At 48.7% G+C, this 21763-nt stretch overlaps 1 protein-coding gene across 1 annotated transcript in view; it reads right to left on the bottom strand.

Moving 5' to 3' along the window:
- Nucleotides 1-1418: 1418 nt before the first annotated feature.
- LOC147104997 (tyrosine-protein phosphatase non-receptor type 22-like) overlaps nt 1419-21763 on the bottom strand; it is a 133501-nt gene continuing 113156 nt past the window's right edge. The window contains exons 19-21 of the mRNA XM_086010993.1: nt 18860-18890; nt 16852-16932; nt 1419-3056 (exon numbers count right to left, since the gene is read on the bottom strand). Of these exons, the coding sequence (XP_085867119.1) occupies nt 2995-3056; nt 16852-16932; nt 18860-18890 (174 nt within the window). The 3' untranslated portion in view covers nt 1419-2994. The remainder of the gene's footprint in view (nt 3057-16851; nt 16933-18859; nt 18891-21763) is intronic.

The raw sequence follows: 21763 nt of genomic DNA, 5'->3' as shown, positions 1-21763 counted from the left end.
CAAATCATTAATTAAAAATTCATTAACAGCTTATGAGCCTGAGGCCCTGATGGTAGCAGCTTGTTTAATTATTTGTGTGTTCCAGTCCTGTGTCCTTATTCTCGCGCTTCCTCTTGCACCCAAGTGTTTTCCACTCTGTTGGCTCCATCTAGTGATCACATTACCCACTGCTTTATTTCCACAGCTGAACAATAAGCCGTCGCATCAAACCCAAGGGCATCCCGAGAATCTCATGTATTAATTCGAAGAGTCCGTGTGTTCACAGTACATCCACTGAATTATATTTCATAATGAGCAGGGACCCCCGCGATCAGCGATAGAAATCAGAGATTGGCTCCATTCTGAAACACTCTCTATGGTGATTCGGATTACATTTCAAAAATTAGATTCATTTCTCATTGTCTCAACAGTCAGTACAGCACTCAATCCTCTGCCAACCCCTCCCACCCTCCCTCAGTACTGCCCTAGAGCTACTGTTAAACACGCACCCCCACCCCCTCCCCCAGGAAGATATCAATGGACTGGTCAGGTGGGCAGAACAGTGGCAAATGGAATTCAATCTGGAGAAGTGTGAGGTAATGCATTTGGGGAGGGTTAATAAGGCAAGGGAATACACATTAAATGGTAGGATACTGAGTAGTGCAGAGGAACAAAGGGACCTTGGAGTGCATGTCCACAGATCCCTGAAGGTAGCAGGACAGGTAGATAAGGTGGTTAAGAAGGCATACGGGATACTTGCCTTTATTAGCCGAGGCACAGAATATAAGAGCAGGGAGGTTATGCTTAAACTGTAAAACACTAGTTAGGCCGCTAGAGTCTGCATACAGTTCTGGTCACCACATTACAGGAAGGGTGTGATTGCACTAGAGAGGGTAGAGAGAGATTTACGAGGATGTTGCCAGGACTGGAGAATTTTAGTTCTGAGGAAAGATTGGAGAGGCTGGGGTTGTTTTCTTTGGAACAGAGGAGGCTGAGGGGAGATTTAATTGAGGTGTATAAAATTCTGAGGGGCCTGGATAGAGTGGATAGGAAGGACCTATTTCCCTTAGCAGAGAGGTCAATAACCAGGGGGCACAGATTTAAAATAATTGGTAGAAGGATTAGAGGGGAGTTGAGGAGAACTTTCTTCACCCAGAGGGTGGTGGGGGTCTGGAACTCACTGCCTGAAAGGGTGGTTGAGGCAGAAACCCTCATCACATTTAAAAAGTACTTGGATATGCACTTGAAGTGCCGTAACCGACAGGGCTACGGGCCAAGAGCTGGGAAGTGGGATTAGGCTGGATAGCTCTTTGTCGGCTGGCACGGACACGATGGGCCAAATGGCCTCCTTCTGTGCCGTAAATTTCTATGATTCTAAGTATTGCACTGGATCCGCTGTGTTGCTGTTCGTGATTTTAAAAAAAGGAGACAAATCGCGGTGAAAATACAAATCACAGGCAACCTTTACTGATGGCCTTGGGTTTCACATATATTCATTACAGATTCATCCCCAAACCCACTGAAGATGTACAAGTGTTGGGAAAAGACTTGGAGAGAAATTCAGTATCGCCCCATTTGGGGCGCAATTATAGGCCGGGCGCAAATTTAGCGCCTGGCGCTAATTATCGCCTCCGACTGCAAACTTGGCCTCTATCACCTGGAGGTGATTGGAGCGCTAAATCAGGCGCTACACACCTGTCTTAAGGCACTAACGCCGAGGAGCGAAGCGCTGCCTCAGAGTGCTGGCGAAGCTCATGTGATGTCAGTCAGCAGTGGAACACAGACACACTGGCGCCAGCCAGTTCTTAAAGGGGAGGGTCGATCTTGCGCTCCATCCACATCCTGCTCATTGCAGCCTTGAATCTCAGCCTGGGGAGACCTGTACATCAAATCTGCTGGAAAGAACAATGGAGAGGCCCAGGGAAAGAGCTCAGAGTGCAGCCCCCACAGTCTCTTCTAAGTTGATGCAAGGAAGGTCAAATCAAAATGAACCTGCAAAGTGCTGCTCAGCACCCAAAACTCCTTCACACAGCGATGAATCTCTCCAGAAGTCTCTCTCTCTCACAGAATGTGTGGTGCAAAAATGTCACCAACAAAAAAAGGCAGGAAGCGGCCGCCTTTAAATAGCGCTCCCCTAGTCCCTTCCCGACTGCAAAACGCTCCTCTCAACCTGTCGTTGCTAGCGGCAGGCGGTAAGTCAGGGGGCACCACTCAATATCCGGTCCGGGGGCGTTGCACACGCGACTGACATCACGATCTGCGGGCGCAGGAGATCGTGGCGGTAGTGTTTAGCTCCGCCGCAAAATGTCTAGTTAATTTCGTGAGCGGCGCAAACATCGCCGCGCCCGGTCGCTAGTTGCTTTGTGCCCCATCAGCACCCTCTTAAGGCACTAACGGGAGGCGCAAACCAACTGAATTTTTCCCCCGAGTCCCAAGCAGCGGGAAAGGATTAAGCCTCCAACTGTCGGCCTGGCAGCCACCCCCTCACCGCCCTACACACACACCAATCTCACTCTGCAAGTCATTATTTTTCCTAATTACACGTCTGTTGCTTCTGCAGAGAGAGAAAGAGCAGGACGGTGCTTTAGATTGTTAAAAGGTGCAACAAATTAAGTTGAAAAGATTCAGATATGTGAATAAATCAGACTATAATCCTGGGAGGGTTCATGAAATATGAAATTGTGCTTCTGCGAGTAGTCCCAGAAAAAGGGTGGAGTTCCTCTTATAATAAAATGTCACCAAATCCTTTACTTCTCTGTGACCAGAGACCCGCTAATAAAACTGTGAGGGAAGCAAAGCTTGGAAAGATGTGGTTTCGGAGAAGGCGATTTCACTCGCACTTTGTTCATTATGAAGGAGGGCAGGAATTCTCCGGTTTCCTTGCGATAGGCATCACGCATCCCCCCAGGAGATGGGGTTTCTGACGGAGCCAATCAGAAGACTAACCCGGCCCCAACAATCGAGCTTTGTCCCGTTCGGTTTCAGGGTGCAAGAGGATTTCGCCGAGGGCTGTTTTCAGACCCAGTCTGAGGGAGGATTTCTTGGCCCTTTCGGTTTCACAAAGCGTTTCTTGAATCCTGCAATAAATAAATAAATGACATCGAATTACATTGAATCTGCAGCACAGAAACAGGCCATTCGGCCCAACTGGTCAGTGCCAGTGTTTATGCTCCACACGAGCCTCCTCCCACCCCTCTCCATCTCACCCTATCAGCATATCCTTCTATTCCTTTCCCCCCACCCCCATGTGTTTATCCAGCTTCCACTGAAATGTATCTGTGCTATTCTACTCCCTGTGGTAGCGAGTTCCACATTCGTAACTTAGCCAAAAGGTCATTGCCCCGGCCTGGGCCCCTCTGCCAAGCTCAGCAACCTCCCCCCAGTCAGCCACCTCTTCAACTAAAATAGTTCTTCGAAAAACCAAAGAAATAAAGTGTTGCTGCATTGTTGCAGTGACTGGGAAACCCTTCATTTAAAGTCTGGTGACTGTAAAATCTACAATACTAATAACTCGCCTAGGCTTCTTCGGCAGCACCACCCAAGCCCACGACGTCCACCACCTAGAAGGACAAGGGCAGCAGGCGCATGGGAACACCACCACCTCCAAGGTCCCCTCCAAGGCACACATCATCCTGACTTGGAAATATATCGGCCGTTCCTTCATCGTCGCTGGGTCAAAATCCTGGAACTCCCTCCCTAACAGCACTGTGGGAGCACCTTCACCACACGGACTGCAGCGGTTCAAGGCGGCGGCTCACCACCACCTTCTCAAGGGCAATTAGGGATGGGCAATAAATGCTGGCCTTGCCAGCGACGCCCACATCCCATGAATGATATCCTTCTATTCCTTTCTCCCTCATATGTTTATTGAGCTTCCCCTGAAATGCATCTATATTATTCGCCTCAACCACTCCCTGTGGCAGCGAGTTCCACATTCTCACCACTCTCTGGGTAAAGAAATAAACAATAAATTGACACAAAACAAAACCAAAATACTGCGGATGCTGGAAATCTGAAATAAAAACAGAAAATGCTGGGAACACTCAGCAGGCCAGGCAGCATCTGTGGAGAGAGAAACAGAGTTAACGTTTCAGGTCGATGACCCTTCGTCAGAACTGGAAAAAGTTAGAGATGCAACAAGTTTTAAGCAAGTGCAGGGGCAGGGAAAGGGGGGAGGGGAGGAAAGATAAAGAACAAAGGGGAAGGTCTGTGATAGGGTGGAGAGATTAAATGACAAAAGGGATGATGGTGCGAGGCAAAAGGGAAATGGTAATGGGACAAGTGAAACAAAAGATGGGTCGAGAGGAGGCTGTTCCCGATGGCGGGGGAGTCCAAAAACAGGGGTCACAGTCTAAGGATAAGGGGTAAGCCATTTAGGACTGAGATGAGGAGGAATTTCTTCACCCAGAGAGTGGTGAACCTGTGGAATTCTCTACATAGAAACATAGAAGATAGGAGCAGGAGTAGGCCATTCGGCCCCTCGAGCCTGCTCCGCCATTCAATGCGATCATGGCTGATCATCCAAATTCAGTACCCAGTCCCTGCCTTCTCCCCATATTCCTTGAGCCCTTTAGCCTTAAGAAATATATCTAACTCCTTCTTGGCTATCTACCCCGAGAGGTGCCGGGGAAGGCCCTGAGAATCATCAAAGACGCGAGCCACCCCAGCCACAACCTCTTCGCCCTGCTCCCGTCCGGTAAGAGATACCGAAGCATACGGTCTCGTACCAACAGGTTTCGAAACAGCTTCTACCCCCAGGCCATAAGACTCATGAACGATTAATTTATTATTTATTACTGTTTTATTTATTATTACTGTCTTTCCATTAGTATTTTTATCATTGTTATGCCATATTTATTCCAATGTTGGGAGGACTCGTAAAAATCAACATTTCATTGTGCAGTACACACGTCTGTTGCATATATGACAAATAAAATTGAATTGAATTGAATTGAATATATTTAATGAATTGGCCTCAACTGTCTTCTGTGGTAGAGAATTCCACAGGTTCACCACTCTCTGGGTGAAGAAATTCCTCCTCATCTCTGTCCTAAATGGCTTACCCCTTATCCTTAGACTGTGACCCCTGGTTCTGGACTCCCCGGCCATCAGAAACATCCTTTCTGCATCTAGTCTGCCTAGTCCTGTTAGAATTTTATAAGTTTCAATGAGATCCCCTCTCATTCTTCTAAACTCTAGCGAATATAAGCCTAATCGACCCAATCTCTCTTCATACGTCATTCCTGCCATCCCAGGTATCAGTCTGGTGAATCTTCGCTGCACTCCCTCCATGGCAAGAACATCCTTCCTCAGATAAGGCGACCAAAACTGCACACAATACTCAAGGTGTGGTCTCACCAAGGCCCTGTACAACTGCAACAAGGCATCCTTGCTCCTGTACTCAAATCCTCTCACTATGAAGGCCAGCATACCATTTGCCTTCTTAACCATCTGCTGCACCTGCATGCTTACCTTCAGCGACTGGTGCATAAGGACACCCAAGTCTCATTGCACTTCCCCTTTTCCCAATCTATTGCCGTTCAGATAATAATCTGCCTTCCTGTTTTTGCCACCAAAGTGGATAACCTCACATTTATCTACATTATACTGCATCTGCCATATCGCCCAACCTGCTCAAATCGTACTGAGTTGCTCTGCATCCTCCTCACAGCACATACGCCCACCCAGCTTTGTGTCATACCACAGAAGACAGTAGAGGCCAATTCATTAAATATATTGAAGAAGGAGTTAGATATATTTCTTAAGGCTAAAGGGATCAAGGGATATGGGGTGAAAGCAGGGACAAGGTACTGAATTTGGACGATCAGCCATGATCACATTGAATGGCGGAACAGACCCAAGGGGCCGAATGGCCTACTCCTGCTCCTATCTTCTATGTTTCTATGAATGGGAATAACAGAATCATCAGCAACAGGTTCTGTCTGAAAAAGCACAAGAAGAGACCAAATGGAGAACAGCCAATCAGCTTCCTGTTTCTTTATATGCATGAAACACAGAACATTGTTGTGTACGTTTATAGTCACGTCATAGGTTAAAGAAAAAGTTCTTCCCTTATTCATTTTGGGGAACTTTCTCCTGGGCAGGTGCTGTCCCATTCCCTGCCCTGGCAAAGGTTATCAGAAATTGTTGAACTCGATGTCGAGACCGGCAGGCTGTAAAGTGATAATCGAAAGATGAGGTGCTGTTCCTCGAGCTTATGTTCAGCTTCACAAAATTGATAATGATAATGATGTCTGCTGTGGACCAGGAGGTCCAGTAAAACCCTGACACACACCAAACATGTGGAAAACAAAAGGCGATCTATGATCAGGCCCATTGCACCATCTGAGTCTGTTTGCATTCTCTCTCTCCCTCTCCTCTAGAAGGTCCCGGCTCAAAACTTCCCCAGTTGATGTCATAACAAAAAACAAACCCCAAGCTGGCCTTACAGACTTTAGCCAGGGCAGGGACTGGGACAGCGCCTGCCCAGGAGAAAGTTCCCCAAAATGAATAAGGGAAGAACTTTTTCTTTAACCTATGGCGTGACTATAAACGTACACAACAATGTTCTGTGTTTCATCATCATGCATATAAAGGAACAGGAAGTTGATTGGCTGTTCTCCATTTGGGCTCTTGTGCTTTTTTTATGTATTTGTAAGAAGTCACACAACACCAGGTTATAGTCCAACAGTTTTATTTGAAATCACAAGCTTTCGGAGCGCTGCTCCTTCGTCAGATGAAGGAGCAGCGCTCCAAAAGCTTGTGATTTCAAATAAAACTGTTGGACTATAACCTGGTGTTGTGTGACTTCTAACATTTGTCCACCCCAGTCCAACACCGGCATCTCCACACTTTGTATATTTGGATCTCTCGGCCCTTTTACTGATGTCAGCACAGTTAGAAATCACAATCCAAGTTCATCATACGCAACACTTAACATCCTTGAACCAATATACAACCCAATAACACCTTGCATTTATATAGCACCTTTAACTTGGTTAAACGTCCCAAGGCGCTTCACAGGAGTGTTAATCAGACAAAATTTGACACCGAGCCACATAAGGAGATATTAGGGCAGGTGACCAAAAGCTTGGTTGGTGAGGTAGGTTTTAAGGAGTGTCTGAAAGGAGGAGAGAGAGGCGGAGAGGTTTAGGGAAGGAATTCCAGAGCTTAGGGCCCAGGCAACCGAAGGCACGACCACCAATGGCGGAGCGAAGGGAGTGGGGGATGGACAAGAGGCCAGAGTTAGAGGAATGTCGAGTGCTTGATCTGTTGTGGAGGAGGTTACAGAGATAGGAAAGTGGTGAATCCATGGACGAGTTTGAACACAAGGATGAGAATTTTGAAGTTGAGGTGTTGGTGGACTGGGAGCCAATGTAGGTCAGCGAGCACAGGGGTGATGGGTGAACGGAACTTGGTGCGAGTTAGGACACGGGCAGCCGAGTTTTGAATGAATTCAAGTTTATGGAGGGTGGAAGATGGGAAGCCGGCCAGGAGTGTGTTGGAATAGTCGAGTCTGGAGGTAACAAAGGCATGGATGAGGGTTTCAGCAGTGGATGAGCTGAGGCGGAGTGGAGACGGGTGATGTTACGGAAGTGGACATGGATGGTCTTTGTGATGAAGAGCATCTGAGGCCAGAAGCTCATCTTGTGGTCAAATGGGAGGCCGAGGTTGCAAACGGTCTTATTCAGCCTGAGACAGTGTCCAGGGGGAGGGATGGAGTCGGTAACTGGGGAATGGTGTTTGTGCCAGAGACCGAAGACAATGGGCTGGATTTTATCAATGGAGGTGTGTAGGAGGCGGGACTCCCACTTTTGGGGTTGTAGTCCCGCCTCCATCGAGTTGTGGCCAACCCACTCGATTTTCCCCTGATTGACCTTGTTGAGCCCGCCCAGCGGGCTCAGCAGGCCAATTAAGGGCCACCCGGCAACAGGTGACGTCACAGATTGACATTTGATCTGTCAAAAGCTTTTGACAGATGAAATATCAGCTGTCAAACACTGACAATCTGTACTCTAAGTTAATTCCTTCCTCTCAGGCTGATTTAGAAATCTCTCCAGAACAGAAAGCTGAATGCTGCAACTTTTGACAGCTCGCGGCCATTCTGCTTTCTGTGCCGGTGAGATGAGGGACTCCAGAGACCTGAAGGAAGGAAGGCTGCATTATTAAGTAAAGGTATGTAAAACTTCTTTAAACACTTTACACACACCAAACACACTTACCTCTGCACTCATGCACCCATCACTCACCTGAACACCGGACATCTCGACCCCTCCAAGCCCTTCATCCCGACAGTCCACCTCCGCTAACTTGGTGTGGTTTGGAGCCGTCGGGAATCCCACACTTCAGCGATAAAAATAGAGATTAGGCTAAAAACTGCCTGTTAACTACCTGTTAACAGGCAGTTAATTGGCACTAATCCCCTTCCCGCCTCAGGGAGGCGGGCCCCAGCACAGGTCGGGTACCCACCTCCTTTGAGACTGGCATGGAGGTGGGTTGGGGGCAAGATGGGTTCGTGCCCCCCGATTTCGCGATTTTAACCCCCCACACGCCTCCAATCCCGCCTCAACGGCCCAATGAAATTCGAGCCCAATGGCTTTGGTCTTCCCGATGTTTAATTGGAGGAAATGGTGGCTCATCCGGGACTGGATGTCGGACAAACAGTCTGACAACACAGAGGTGGTGGAGGGGTCCCGAGAGGTGGTAGTGAGGTAGAGCTGGGTGACGTCAGCATACATTTGGAACCTGACGTTGTGTCTTGTTTTAAGTCAGCACATCAGGGAGATTGCTACAAGAGCATTCAGTGTGTGTAGGAGAAGAGCTCTGATGTAAATTTCCGCCCTTGCAACAAACCCTCGTTACAGCTGCTTCTGCACAAAAAGTGAAGTTTATGAATCAGCAAACATGTCAATGTGGAAAAGTGAAAGGGTTTCAAGGACACCCCTGCCAGGGAGCTCCAGGGAACAGGGAGAGCAGGAACAGGGAGAGCGGGGAGAGGGAGAGAGGGAGAGGGAGAGAGGGAGAGAGGGAGAGAGGGAGAGAGGGAGAGGGAGAGCGGGGAGAGGGAGAGCGGGGAGAGGGAGAGCGGGGAGAGGGAGAGCGGGGAGAGGGAGAGCGGGGAGAGGGAGAGCGGGGAGAGGGAGAGCGGGGAGAGGGAGAGCGGGGAGAGGGAGAGCGGGGAGAGGGAGAGCGGGGAGAGGGAGAGCGGGGAGAGGGAGAGCGGGGAGAGGGTGAGGGAGAGGGAGAGCGGGGAGAGGGAGAGCGAGGAGAGGGAGAGCGAGGAGAGGGAGAGCGGGGAGAGGGAGAGCGGGGAGAGGGAGAGCGGGGAGAGGGAGAGCGGGGAGAGGGAGAGCGGGGAGAGGGAGAGCGGGGAGAGGGAGAGCGGGGAGAGGGGAGAGGGAGAGCGGGGAGGGAGAGAGCGGGGAGGGAGAGAGCGGGGAGGGAGAGAGCGGGGAGAGGGAGAGAGGGAGAGCGGGGAGGGAGAGGGGTGACAGGTAAAGCACGGCGGTTATCAGGGTCACTGGCGGTTATCAGGGTCACTGTAGTCGAGGGCTTCATATTTCTTGCTAGTTTGGAACACATGAAGCCCACTGCTTTTAGGGCCTGCACAGCACAACTAGTAACAGTCCCACTCGCCCTGGTGCTGCTGGTCCCTGCGTGTTGGCATATGGAACTCAGTTAATTCAGCTTCCAAAAGGTATTCATGTTTAGTTCATTCAATATGGGGAAAAAGTGGTTGGCATCATTAGGGAGAGAGAGAGAGCGATACAGATTTCATTTAACAACAGCCAGTGTTCAAGATTGAAGTAGAGCCTTGGGATGTTTATAGTATTTCCATACATCCCATCACACACCATTGCAAACTTTGCAAGAGTGTGTTGAAGTAGAAGCCGGTTGAAGGATGGTACATTGAATGTAAACTACCGAATGTTGATGTACGAGAAATGTAAACTTGTGTGCATCGGTTGAAGGACAGTTCTTTTCACCAGAGACTACCAAATAAGGCAAGGTTACTTCCAGTTTGATAAAGAGAATAGTGTATAAATATAAGCTTTTTCCTTTGTTCAAGCAGCATGAAATGGGACCCATTCCTAGGTTCACGTATCTTGTGATGATACACCTCTTGTAAATTGCTTTTTTATGCTGAAGTTAAAGAATAAAATGATTATAACCAGAAGACTGAACTCGTTACTACTCAAGTGAACAACAGATGTCTGTTTTAAGACAACACTGTGGTGAGACTGGAGCAAGGCAGAAAGGTTACAGGTAGTGAGGGGTTTTACGGAGTGAAGAGCAGGTGTAACTTTGTAGGTGAGTTGTGGAGCAGAAAGAAGCTGAATAGCATGCAGTCCATTGGGGCGGAGAATGGCTCCCCCCTCACGTGCCTGTCATTGGTCATCCAATTACCTAATCAACCAATAATGGCAGCCAGAATACCCACAATCCTCTGCACTGCAGAAACATAAGAACATAAGAAATAGGAGCAGGAGTCGGCCATTCGGCCCTTCGAGCCTGCTCTGCCATTCAATGAGATCATGGCTGATCTTCTGCCTCAACTCCATTCACCGGCCCTATCGCCATATCCCTTCATGCCCTTACTAGTCAGAAATCTATCGACTTCTGTTTTGAATATTCCCAATGACTGAGCCTCCACAGCCCTCTGGGGTAGAGAATTCCAAAGATTCACCACCCTCTGTGCATTCCCCAATCTTTCACCATTTAGGAAATACTCTGCCTTTCTGTTTTTTCTACCAAAGTGGATAACTTCACATTTATCCACATTATATTCCATCTGCCATGTTTTCGCCCACTCACTGAGCCTGTCGAGATCCCCTTGAAGCCTCTTCACATCCTCTTCGCAACTGACACTGCCACCTAGCTCTGTATCATCAGCAGATTTGGAAATGTTGGAAACAGCTCTATCCGTCATGTGAGCCAGGGCTGTATGTTTCTCATTGAGCTATTTAGTATTCTACAATTTCTGTTCGGTCTAACTTCGCTGGTAAACACACCCGTACAATGAACAAACTTTGTTTTACATCCCGAGGCAACTACCCTTCCTGCACAGAAAGAAGAATAGGAAAAAAATTAATTACTTTAGAAATCTTTCCTCCAGAAAGGGACACTGGAGAATTTTGCAGCGTTCAGTGAGGAAGCTCAGACTGATTTTCAGCCACTTGAAGAACAATTGAATCTTCAACAACTTCGGGCAAAATGGAAGTTTCACGCTGCGGAGCTGTGTGGGGAAGGAGGCGAGTGCTGCAAAAACACCAGTCCGCAACATCCCCAACCTCTGCCCAACTCAAATACTGAGTCCACTGGCAGCCTTGCAATTGGACTCAATATCCACTCCCTCCTCCTCCACCGGCGTACCGTGGCTGCAGTGTGTACCTTCTACAGAACGCGCTGCAGCAACTCGCCAAGGCTTCTTTGGCAGCACCTCCCAAACCCGCGAACTCTTCCACCTAGAAGGACAAGAGCAGCAGGCGCATGGGAACACCACCACCTCCAGGTTCTCCTTCAAGTCACACACCATCCTGACTTGGAAGTATATCGGCCGTTCCTTCATCGTCACTGGGTCAAAATCCGGGAACTCCCTCCCTAACAGCACTGTGGGAGTTCCTTCACCACATGGACTGCAGCGGTTCAAGAAGGCGGCTCACCACCACCTTCTCAAGGGCAATTAGGGATGGGCAATAAATGCCGGCCTTGCCATGAAGCCCACATCCCAAGAACAAATGAGAAAACCCTGCATTCTGTACAGTGGAACCAAATATTTAAAATGTGTAAAATGTTCATTTCTCAATACCAGTGAATGGTTTCTAAAGTGTTTTTTTTAAACCTAGAATCGAATGGCATTTGCAAATCCCAGAAACATTTAGGTCTTCAATTAAAATTTTGTAGTGTATGTGCCTTTAAGAGCCCCATGTGTACTGTAATGCCGGTAATGGCCACTCAGGCTATATAAGCCTGTATATTGTGTTGTATCAGTTAGTTCCCCTCCAGACTTTGTTTAGTAAACACCTGTGAAACCAACTCCTGTCTTCAGTGTCTCTATCAACACACGGACACAACAGTGGCGACGAATTGGAAACGGACTTACCTGCAATTTGGCAGCACCTCAAGGACATCGATTCCTCTGGCGTCCAAAGTTGAAGAAAAAATCAAGAAAAAGAAAAAGCTGTGGTTTCACCAGCTAGCCAAGCTGGTGGCAGGTACTGCAATAATCCTTCCTGGGCGTCGGGCTGGGGCTCCAGCGGCTGGCTCTACAGCTAGGCCAAGCAGCGAAAGCGGAGGCAAGCAGTAACAGACGGGGAGGGAGCACTCGGGAGACGGCCGGCGCTGCAAGCAGGTCGGCGTTCAGACCTAGAGAGAGAGTCGGCGGGAGCGAGTCTCCAACTGTAAATAAATAAATAAAAAGAACGGAAACCGCGGGAAACAGCATTGTCATCGGCAGCAGCGGCGGGGAAGCGCCATATCTTTTCTGCAGAAAAGAAAAGCGCGGGAAGCGCCCTTTTTTTTCTAGGATGCCTAAGTCTGGCAATATTGATGCTTTTGATAACGAGATAGAGGATTGGACCACATATGTGGAAAGAGTGGAGGTATATTGCACCGCAAATGGAATAGAAGATGAAAAAAAAGCTTCAGTACTGCTAAATCTAATGGGCGCAAAGACATACGGGCTGTTACGAAATTTAATCACTCCAGCCAAACCAAAGGACAAGAATTTTAAAGAAATTGTTGATACCCTACAGGAGCACTTAAACCCAACACCGCTGCTGATAGCGGAACGATTCAAATTCTTCAAGAGAAATCAACACAAGAATGAAAGTAACGCTGATTACCTCACCGAATTAAGAAAGCTATCAAAACACTGCCAATTCGGGGCAGGACTGGCAGATTATCTTCGAGACAAATTCGTCTGCGGTCTCCTAAGTGAAGGAACACAGAAAAGGCTGCTTTCTGAAAAAGATTTAACACTGGACAAGGCTTTCAGTATGGCTGTATCATACGAAGCAGCCGCAAGAGGAGCTGCAGAGATACAACAAAAGACACAGGACTTCGGCACCCATGAAATGACACAGGGTTTCGAGAGATGTTATCGCTGCGGCAGATCCACCCATGACCAGAAGGACTGCTGGTTCAAGGACAAAGCATGCAGGCAATGCGGAAAGATTGGACACATTGCATGGATATGCCGATCTGGACAAAAAAAAATCCACAGACAGGAGAAAAAAAAAATCAATAAAGAAAAGTACAGAAAGGTACAAATGATGACGGACAGTAGCTCCGAAGACCAGAAGAGCGATAGCGACTCCGAAAACAAGAGACTAAGCTGTCTCAAATTACATAATGTAATTGCCAAAGATGATTACCAGACCATTTGGGTTACCCTCACGATAGCAGGGTCCCCAGTTAAAATGGAGCTAGATACAGGATCAGCTCTGACCGTCATAAATCGACGGGATTACGAGCGGCTCTTTTCGCATATACCTTTAAAAGACACATCCATTATCTTGAAAACATATACGGGGCAGAAAGTATACCCCAAAGGAAAAATAAGGGTGCCTGTTGTATACAACGGCAAGGAAATACAAAAGTTGTATTTATACATTCTACAAGATGGTGGTCCACCGCTGTTGGGACGTGAATGGATCAGGAAAATACGTTTAGACTGGCACTCCATTCAGGCACTGACGGTGACCAGTAAGAAAAAAAACGATGATGACGTCATACCTGAACGATTAAAAGACATCTTGGCCAACGCCAAAGAAGTGTGTCAAGAGAAACTAGGAACCTTGAAAGGCATCACCGCCTCAATAAAAGTGGAAGATGCAGCAATTCCCAAGTTTTTTAAGGCAAGACCGGTGCCATACGCAATTCGTCCAGCAGTCGAGGCAGAGCTGGAGAATTTGGAAAAGGCAGGCGTATTATCCAAAATAGATTGGAGCGAGTGGGCAGCACCCATCGTCCCAGTCATGAAGAAAGCATTGAATAATGATAAATCTGAAGAACAGAGAAAAATTCGCATCTGTGGAGACTTCAAGGTGACTGTAAACCCGGTCCTTCACACAGTACAATATCCTCTTCCGAGGATAGAAGATATTTTCGCCTCACTATCCGGAGGGAAACGTTTCACCAAAATTGACTTGGCACAGGCATATCTACAGATGGAGGTTGAAGAGGCCTCTAAAAAATCTCACGATAAATACACACAAAGGTCTGTACCAGTACAATCGACTGGTTTTCGGAGTAGCATCCGCTCCAGCTATCTGGCAAAGAGCTATGGAGCAAGTCCTCCAAGGGATTCCGGGGACTCAATGCTACCTAGACGACATCCTTGTAACAGGAGAAAACGACAACGAGCACCTTGCCAATTTGGAGCAGGTGCTCACTAGGCTGAGAGAACGGGGCCTACAAGCAAATCGCCCCAAGTGCGAATTTTTCCAAAATCAAATATCATATTGTGGCCACATAATTAATAAGGAAGGGTTGCATAAGTCACCTGAAAAAATTGAAGCGGTCATAAAAGCCCCAGCACCTGAAAATGTTTCACAATTAAGGTCGTTCCTGGAATTAATAAATTACTATCATAAATTTTTACCGAACTTATCAACTCTTCTACACCCTCTTAATGAACTGCTACAAACAGGAGTAATTTGGAAATGGAGCGAAGACTGTAAACGTGCCTTCCATAAATGCAAAGACTTAATCACGTCCAAAGAAGTTTTGGCTCATTACAACCCATCACTGCCAATCAGACTGGCGTGCGATGCATCCCCTTACGGCGTAGGAGCAGTATTATCGCATAAATTCCCTGATGGCTCGGAATGGCCGATAGCTTTTGCGTCACTCTCATTGAACTCAGCTGAGCGTAACTATGCCCAAATCGACAGGGAAGCACTCAGCCTGGTATGGGGAGTGAAGAAATTCAACCATTACCTACACGGACAAAAATTTACCTTGTTGACTGACCATCAACCCCTCATCTCCATATTCAACCCTAAAAAGGGTGTTCCCATTATGACAGCGCAAAGGCTACAGAGGTGGTCCCTTTTTCTAGGGGCACACCAATACAACATAGAATACAAAGGATCAAAACAGCATGGGAATGCTGATGGGTTATCGCGCCTACCGTTGCCAACGGTAGAAGAAGCACCTACCATAGACCCAGTGGAGATTTTCCACTCTACCATAGTCGAATGTCTACCAGTAACAAATTCTGCCATTGAAAGGGAAACTAGAAATGACCCGACTCTCTCACGAGTCTACGATTTAACAGTGAAGGGATGGCCAGCACATGGCGAACCACTGTTGCTAGCATTCTCGCAAAGAAGAGAACAGCTGTCAGTGTGCCGAGGAACCTTGATGTGTGGATCCAGAGTGGTGATTCCACCCAAACTCCAGGATAAAGTTCTAAAGGAGCTTCACGAGGGGCATCTGGGTGGAGTGAAAATGAAGAACCTAGCCAGGGCGTTTGTATGGTGGCCAGGTATCGATGGGGCCATCGAAGAAATGACCAAGAGCTGCCTAGGATGCCAGAAGGTCCAAAACGCTCCACCACAAGCCCCTCTACATCCATGGGAGTGGCCCTCATCTCCCTGGAAAAGGGTACACATCGACTTTGCTGGTCCATTTATGGACTCAATGTTCTTAATCGCGGTTGATGCACACTCCAAGTGGCCGGAGGTAATAAAGATGTCCTCCCCCACCACAGAAAAAACCATCACAGTATTAAGGACCATATTTGCCAGGAATGGGCTGCCGGAACAGATCTGTTCTGATAATGGACCGCAATTTGTGTCCGAAGAATTCAGGAAGTTCTTAAAAAACAATGGGGTTAAGCACTACACGTCCGCCCCATACCATCCCGCCACCAATGGATTGGCTGAAAGGTTTGTCCAGACCTTCAAGAAGGCCATAAAGGCCATGGGTAATGAAGACATAAAACTTCAGCACAAGGTGGATAACTTCTTGTTCGCATACAGGAATGCAACACATGTGGTTACAAACTAAACTCCCGCCATGATGTTCTTCAATAGAAGCCTAAGATGCCGGCTGGATTTGATCAAGCCAAACATCAGAAGGGACGTGGAGAACCGGCAATTTCAAGGCATGAATGAAAGGCCAACTAGAACCTTCCAGATAGGTCAACAAGTTTTGGCTCGGGACTACCGTACCGAGAAATGGCAGCCTGGAACTATCTGCACACGACTAGGACCGCTGATGTATACCGTGGACATCGGAGAAAGCATAATAAGGTGCCATGCTGACCAAATCATAGAGTCATCCGAAAAGGGACAACCTACACCACAACTCTATACGCCTAACGATGAAGTAGAGATACCCATATCTACCTCCGATCCGGTGATACTGGAACCCGATGAACCCGACACTGGCATTCAAGCCGAATCAGCCTTGCCAAAAGAACCTACTACACCACCAGAAACTACTACACCACCGAGGCGTTATCCGGACCAAGTCAGGAAGCCTCCAGAGAGACTGACTTATAATTAATTAACTGCAGCAATGTGCAGATTATTTTTCTTGTAACATGTAATTAATAATTACTTAAAATATTATGTACTGGTTGGCTAAAAGGGGAGGAATTGTAGTGTATGTGCCTTTAAGAGCCCCATGTGTACTGTAATGCCGGTAATGGCCACTCGGGCTATATAAGCCTGTATATTGTGTTGTATCAGTTAGTTCCCCTCCAGACTTTGTTTAGTAAACACCTGTGAAACCAACTCCTGTCTTCAGTGTCTCTATCAACACGCGGACACAACACACCAGGACTGTTCGAGCCAATTGCTGCAATGAACAGATGCCACAACCATCTGATCAAAGTGGAGGGCACAGCGATAAACTCACCGAAGTTTAGAAAGGAGCGAGTGTGTTCTGTGCTTGCTTCAGTCTCTGGAGTGCTGGACAGTGTGGGGGCACTGCTTATGGCTGCAGACAGGGAGAGAGAGGGAGAGAAAGAGAGACATGTGTAAAGAAGAATTAACCACAGTCACTGACACACGTGGCACAGGCCCAGCGGCAACCACTTTGTTGGCAAGCTTGAATTTCTGGTTAAAACACTGAAGAAGTAAACTTCCTATTTACAGTCAGAGAAACAAAGCCCTTCACACAATGAACAGTGAATGTTGTTTTAAAGAAAGGAAGACTTGCATTTCTATAGCGCCTTTCACGACCTCAGGATGTCCCAAAGCGCTTTACAGCCAATGAAGTACTTTTTGAAGTGTGGTCACTGTTGTAATGTAGGAAACGCAGCAGCCAATTTGCGCACAGCAAGCTCCCACAAACAGCAATGTGATAATGACCTGATAATCTGTTTTAGTGATGTTGACTGAGGGATAAATATTGGCCCAGGACACCGGGGAGAACTCCCCTGCTCTTCGTATCCACCTGAGAGCAGAGGGGGCCTCGGTTTAACGTCTCATCTGAAAGACGGCACCTCCAACAGTGCAGCACTCCCTCAGCACTGCCCCTCCGACAGTACGGCGCTCCCTCAGCACTGCCCCTCCGACAGTGCGGCGCTCCCTCAGCACTGCCCCTCCGACAGTGCAGCACTCCCTCAGCACTGCCCCTCCGACAGTGCAGCACTCCCTCAGCACTGCCCCTCCGACAGTGCAGCGCTCCCTCAGCACTGCACTGTGAGTGTCAGCCTAGATTTTTGTGCTCAAGTCTCTGGAGAGGCACTTAAACCCACAACCTTCTGACTCAGAGGCGAGAGTGTTACCACGGAGCTACGGCTGAGACTACAAAGAAAACAGCCAATTTGTACAGAGCACGATCCCACAAACAGTACTGATCAGTTAATGCTTTTTTTTGGTGTTATGGGTTGAGGACAGTCACAACCCTTCCCTTCTGTGAATAGTATCATGGGATCTTTACTGTCTATTGGAAGAAGACGGCAGGGACTTTGGTTTAACGTCTCACCCGAAAGACACCTGGTCCCTGGGTCCCACACTAGAGTGTCACTCGGAGTGGAGTGAGCTACCCACTGAGGTACCCACTGAGCCACGTTGTCCATTGACAGGTGCGGGACTATAGATGCTCACCTGTTGAGTGACCAGCTAATTTTTGTTTAATTCATTCCTGGGATGTGGGCGTCGCTGGCAAAGCCAGCATTTATTACCCTTCCCTAATTGCCCTCGAGAAGGTGGTGGTGTGCCACCCTCCTGAACCACTGCAGTCTGTGTAGCAGTCTGGTGCAACTAAGTGGCTTGGAGGCCATTTCGGAGGGCAGGTAAGTGTCAACCTCTGGGTCTAGAGTCACATATCGGCCAGACCGGGTAAGGACAGTAGATTTCCTCCCCTAAAGGGACATTAGTGAACCAGATGGGTTTTTACAACAATCTGGTAGTTTTCATGGATCACCATTACTAATACTAGCTTTTTTATTCCATATTTATTTAATTAAATTTAAATTCCCCAGCTGCCGTGGTGGGATTTGAACTCACGTCTCTGGATCATTATCCCAGTGACATAACCACGATGCTACCGTTCCCAGGACTGTACGGTTACTGACCTTCCACCGAGATAGAACGTTAAATGGACAGTGCATTGGTGAGTGTGGGGTGGGCTCAGAGACACAGTGACAGGCCCAGTGTGAGCATGTCTGATGTTCTGTCAGTCCCTGCTGTCTTGCACAGTTAGAACTTCTATCACCTTGATAAATACTTGAAAAGGAAGAAATTTGCAGGGGCTGTGGGGGAAATAACAGGGGGGAGTGGGACTAATTGGAGAGCTCGTTCAAAGAGCCGGCACAGGCACGATGGGCCGAATGGCCTCCTCCTGCGCTGTCTGATTCTATGACCTTATTTGTTAATGGCGCAAATACTAATTGTATTCTGAACATAATTCCACTTACTTTTCTTCATATTTCGTAGAATTTTCACACTCTGCAATCAGACATAAAAAGAGAGTCACAAATTGGTTCCTTAAAAGGGTCGGTGCGATGCACTGAATTATTACAGATCTAACACCATTTCGGTCTCTGTCCCCACCAATAGCAGCTAGAGAAACTAACCTGGGGAAGCAAAGGAACGTTCTGTAACCAAACATTCCTTCCCGGGAGCAAGAACTGAAAGTTAGTTTGTGCGCGCAATGACTGGTATTTGTGTACAAATGCTCGAGGAGTTCGCAGGGTGTTTGTCCGCTTGCCTCTTTAACAGGGGTGCAGGGTCAACAGGCCAAAGGCAGGGCGGAGGAACCTGGTAGCTACTGATGCGGCAGTAATTCACAGGGGCGATTGGATCGGGGTGTTTAAAATGAGAAAGGGGTTTGATCAGGTGGATACAGAGAGAAACGATTTCTTCGGGTGGGGGTGTGGTGGGGGGGGGGGGGGGGCGTCCAGAACAAAGGGGGGCGCAATCCTAAAATTAGAGCCGGGCCATTCAGGGGTAATGCCAGGAAGCACCTCTTCACACAAAGGGTAGTGGAAATCAGGAACTCTTCCCCACCCCCCCAAAAGACAGTGGATCGATTGAAATTTTCACGGCTGAGATCGATGGATTTTTGTTGGGTAAGGGTAATGGAGCCGAGGTGGAGTTAAGATACCGATCAGCCATGATCTAATTGAATGGCGGGGCAGGCTCGAGGGGCTGAATGGCCTCCTCCTGTTCCTGTGTAACAGGCTCGAGGGGCTGAATGGCCTCCTCCTGTTCCTGTGTAACAGGCTCGAGGGGCTGAATGGCCTCCTCCTGTTCCTGTGTAACAGGCTCGAGGGGCTGAACGTCCTCCTCCTGTTCCTGTGTAACAGGCTCGAGGGGCTGAATGGCCTCCTCCTGTTCCTGTGTAACAGGCTCGGGGGCTGAATGGCCTCCTCCTGTTCCTGTGTAACAGGCTCGAGGGGCTGAACGTCCTCCTCCTGTTCCTGTGCAACAGGCTCGAGGGGCTGAATGGCCTCCTCCTGTTCCTGTGTAACAGGCTCGAGGGGCTGAATGGCCTCCTCCTGTTCCTGTGTAACAGGCTCGAGGGGCTGAATGGCTTCACTCCTGTTCCTGTGTAACAGGCTCGAGGGGCTGAACGTCCTCCTCCTGTTCCTGTGTAACAGGCTCGAGGGGCTGAACGGCCTCCTCCTATTCCTGTGTAACAGGCTCGAGGGGCTGAACGGCCTCCTCCTGTTCCTGTGTAACAGGCTCGAGGGGCCGAATGGCCTCCTCCTGTTCCTGTGTAACAGGCTCAAGGGGCCGAATGGCCTCCTCCTGTTCCTGTGTAACAGGCTCAAGGGGCCGAATGGCCTCCTCCTGTTCCTGTGTAACAGGCTCGAGGGGCTGAATGGCCTCCTCCTGTTCCTGTGTAACAGGCTCGAGGGGCTGAATGGCCTCCTCCAGTTCCTGAGTAGCAGGCTCGAGGGGCTGAATGCCCTCCTCCAGTTCCTGTGTAACAGGCTTGAGGGGCTGAACGGTCTCCTCCTGTTCCTATGTAACAGGCTCGAGGGGCTGAATGGCCTCCTCCTGTTCCTGTGTAACAGGCTCGAGGGGCTGAATGGGCCTCCTCCTGTTCCTGTGTAACAGGCTCGAGGGGCTGAATGGCCTCCTCCAGTTCCTGAGTAGCAGGCTCGAGGGGCTGAATGCCCTCCTCCAGTTCCTGTGTAACAGGCTTGAGGGGCTGAACGGTCTCCTCCTGTTCCTATGTAACAGGCTCGAGGGGCTGAACGGCCTCCTCCTATTCCTATGTAACAGGCTCGAGGGGCTGAATGGCCTCCTCCTGTTCCTGTGTAACAGGCTCGAGGGGCTGAATGGCCTCCTCCTGTTCCTGTGTAACAGGCTAGAGGGGCTGAACGGCCTCCTCCTGTTCCGAGACGACAACTCCTCGAAGTGAAACACATTCCCTTTATACAAACGCCACCTGCTGGAACTGAATGGTTGCTCATGTGCAGTTTATAAAATGAGAAGCATCCGGGAAGGCGCCGAACACCTTGAGTCTCTTCGCCGGGAGCAAGCGGAAGCCAAGCACAGGCAGCGCAAGGAGCGCATGTCAACCCAAGCACCCCACCCACCCGCCCCTTCAACCACCCTCTGCCCCACCTGTGACAGAGACTGTAGGTCCCGCATTGGACTCATCAGTCACCTGAGAACTCATTTTTAATGTGGAAGCAAGTCATCCTCGGTTCCGAGGGACTGCCTAAGAAGAAGGAGAATAAAATGAATGAATCGCAGCGAGTTGTTGTGATCTGGAATGCGCTGCCTGAAAGGGCGGTGGAAATAGATTCAATAGTAACTTTCAAAGGGGAATTGAGCTGGAGAAAATTCACAGGGCTGTGGGGAAAGAGCAGGGGGGAGTGGGACTAATTGGAGAGCTCTTTCAAAGAGCCGGCACAGGCACGATGGGCCGAATGGCCCCCCCCTGTGCGGTACGCTTCTAGGATTCGATAAAAACTCATCCGGTCGGGCAGCATCTGTGGAGAGAGAAACCGAGTTAACGTTTCAGGTCAATGAGCTTTCATCAGAACGGAATGATGTTCGAGATTATCTCTTACCAATGTTCTCCCTAATTTTAAATTTGGCAGCGGGGTCCCTTTAACGGATTGCGCAGCCCATTCCAAGTTCCACGAATGCACAAAATTTCACGTCGGAAAACCCTGTCCCGGGCGGCGCGGGACCAACAGAGAGCTGCACGACCGCCAAGCTCAGAGGGAATGTTGTCTTTAACTAATCCCTAACATATCCGACAGCTCTGACGAAGAGTCATCGACCTGAAACGTTAACTCTGTTTCTCTCTCCACAGATGCTGTCTGACCTGCCGAGTGTTTCCGGCATTTTCTGTTTTT

The sequence above is a fragment of the Somniosus microcephalus genome, chromosome 18, assembly GCF_052327205.1.
Source record: "Somniosus microcephalus isolate GS21.2 chromosome 18, FLI_Smic_1.0, whole genome shotgun sequence".
In the NCBI taxonomy this organism is placed as follows: domain Eukaryota; kingdom Metazoa; phylum Chordata; class Chondrichthyes; order Squaliformes; family Somniosidae; genus Somniosus; species Somniosus microcephalus.
This window is presented reverse-complemented; position numbering and strand designations above follow the sequence as displayed.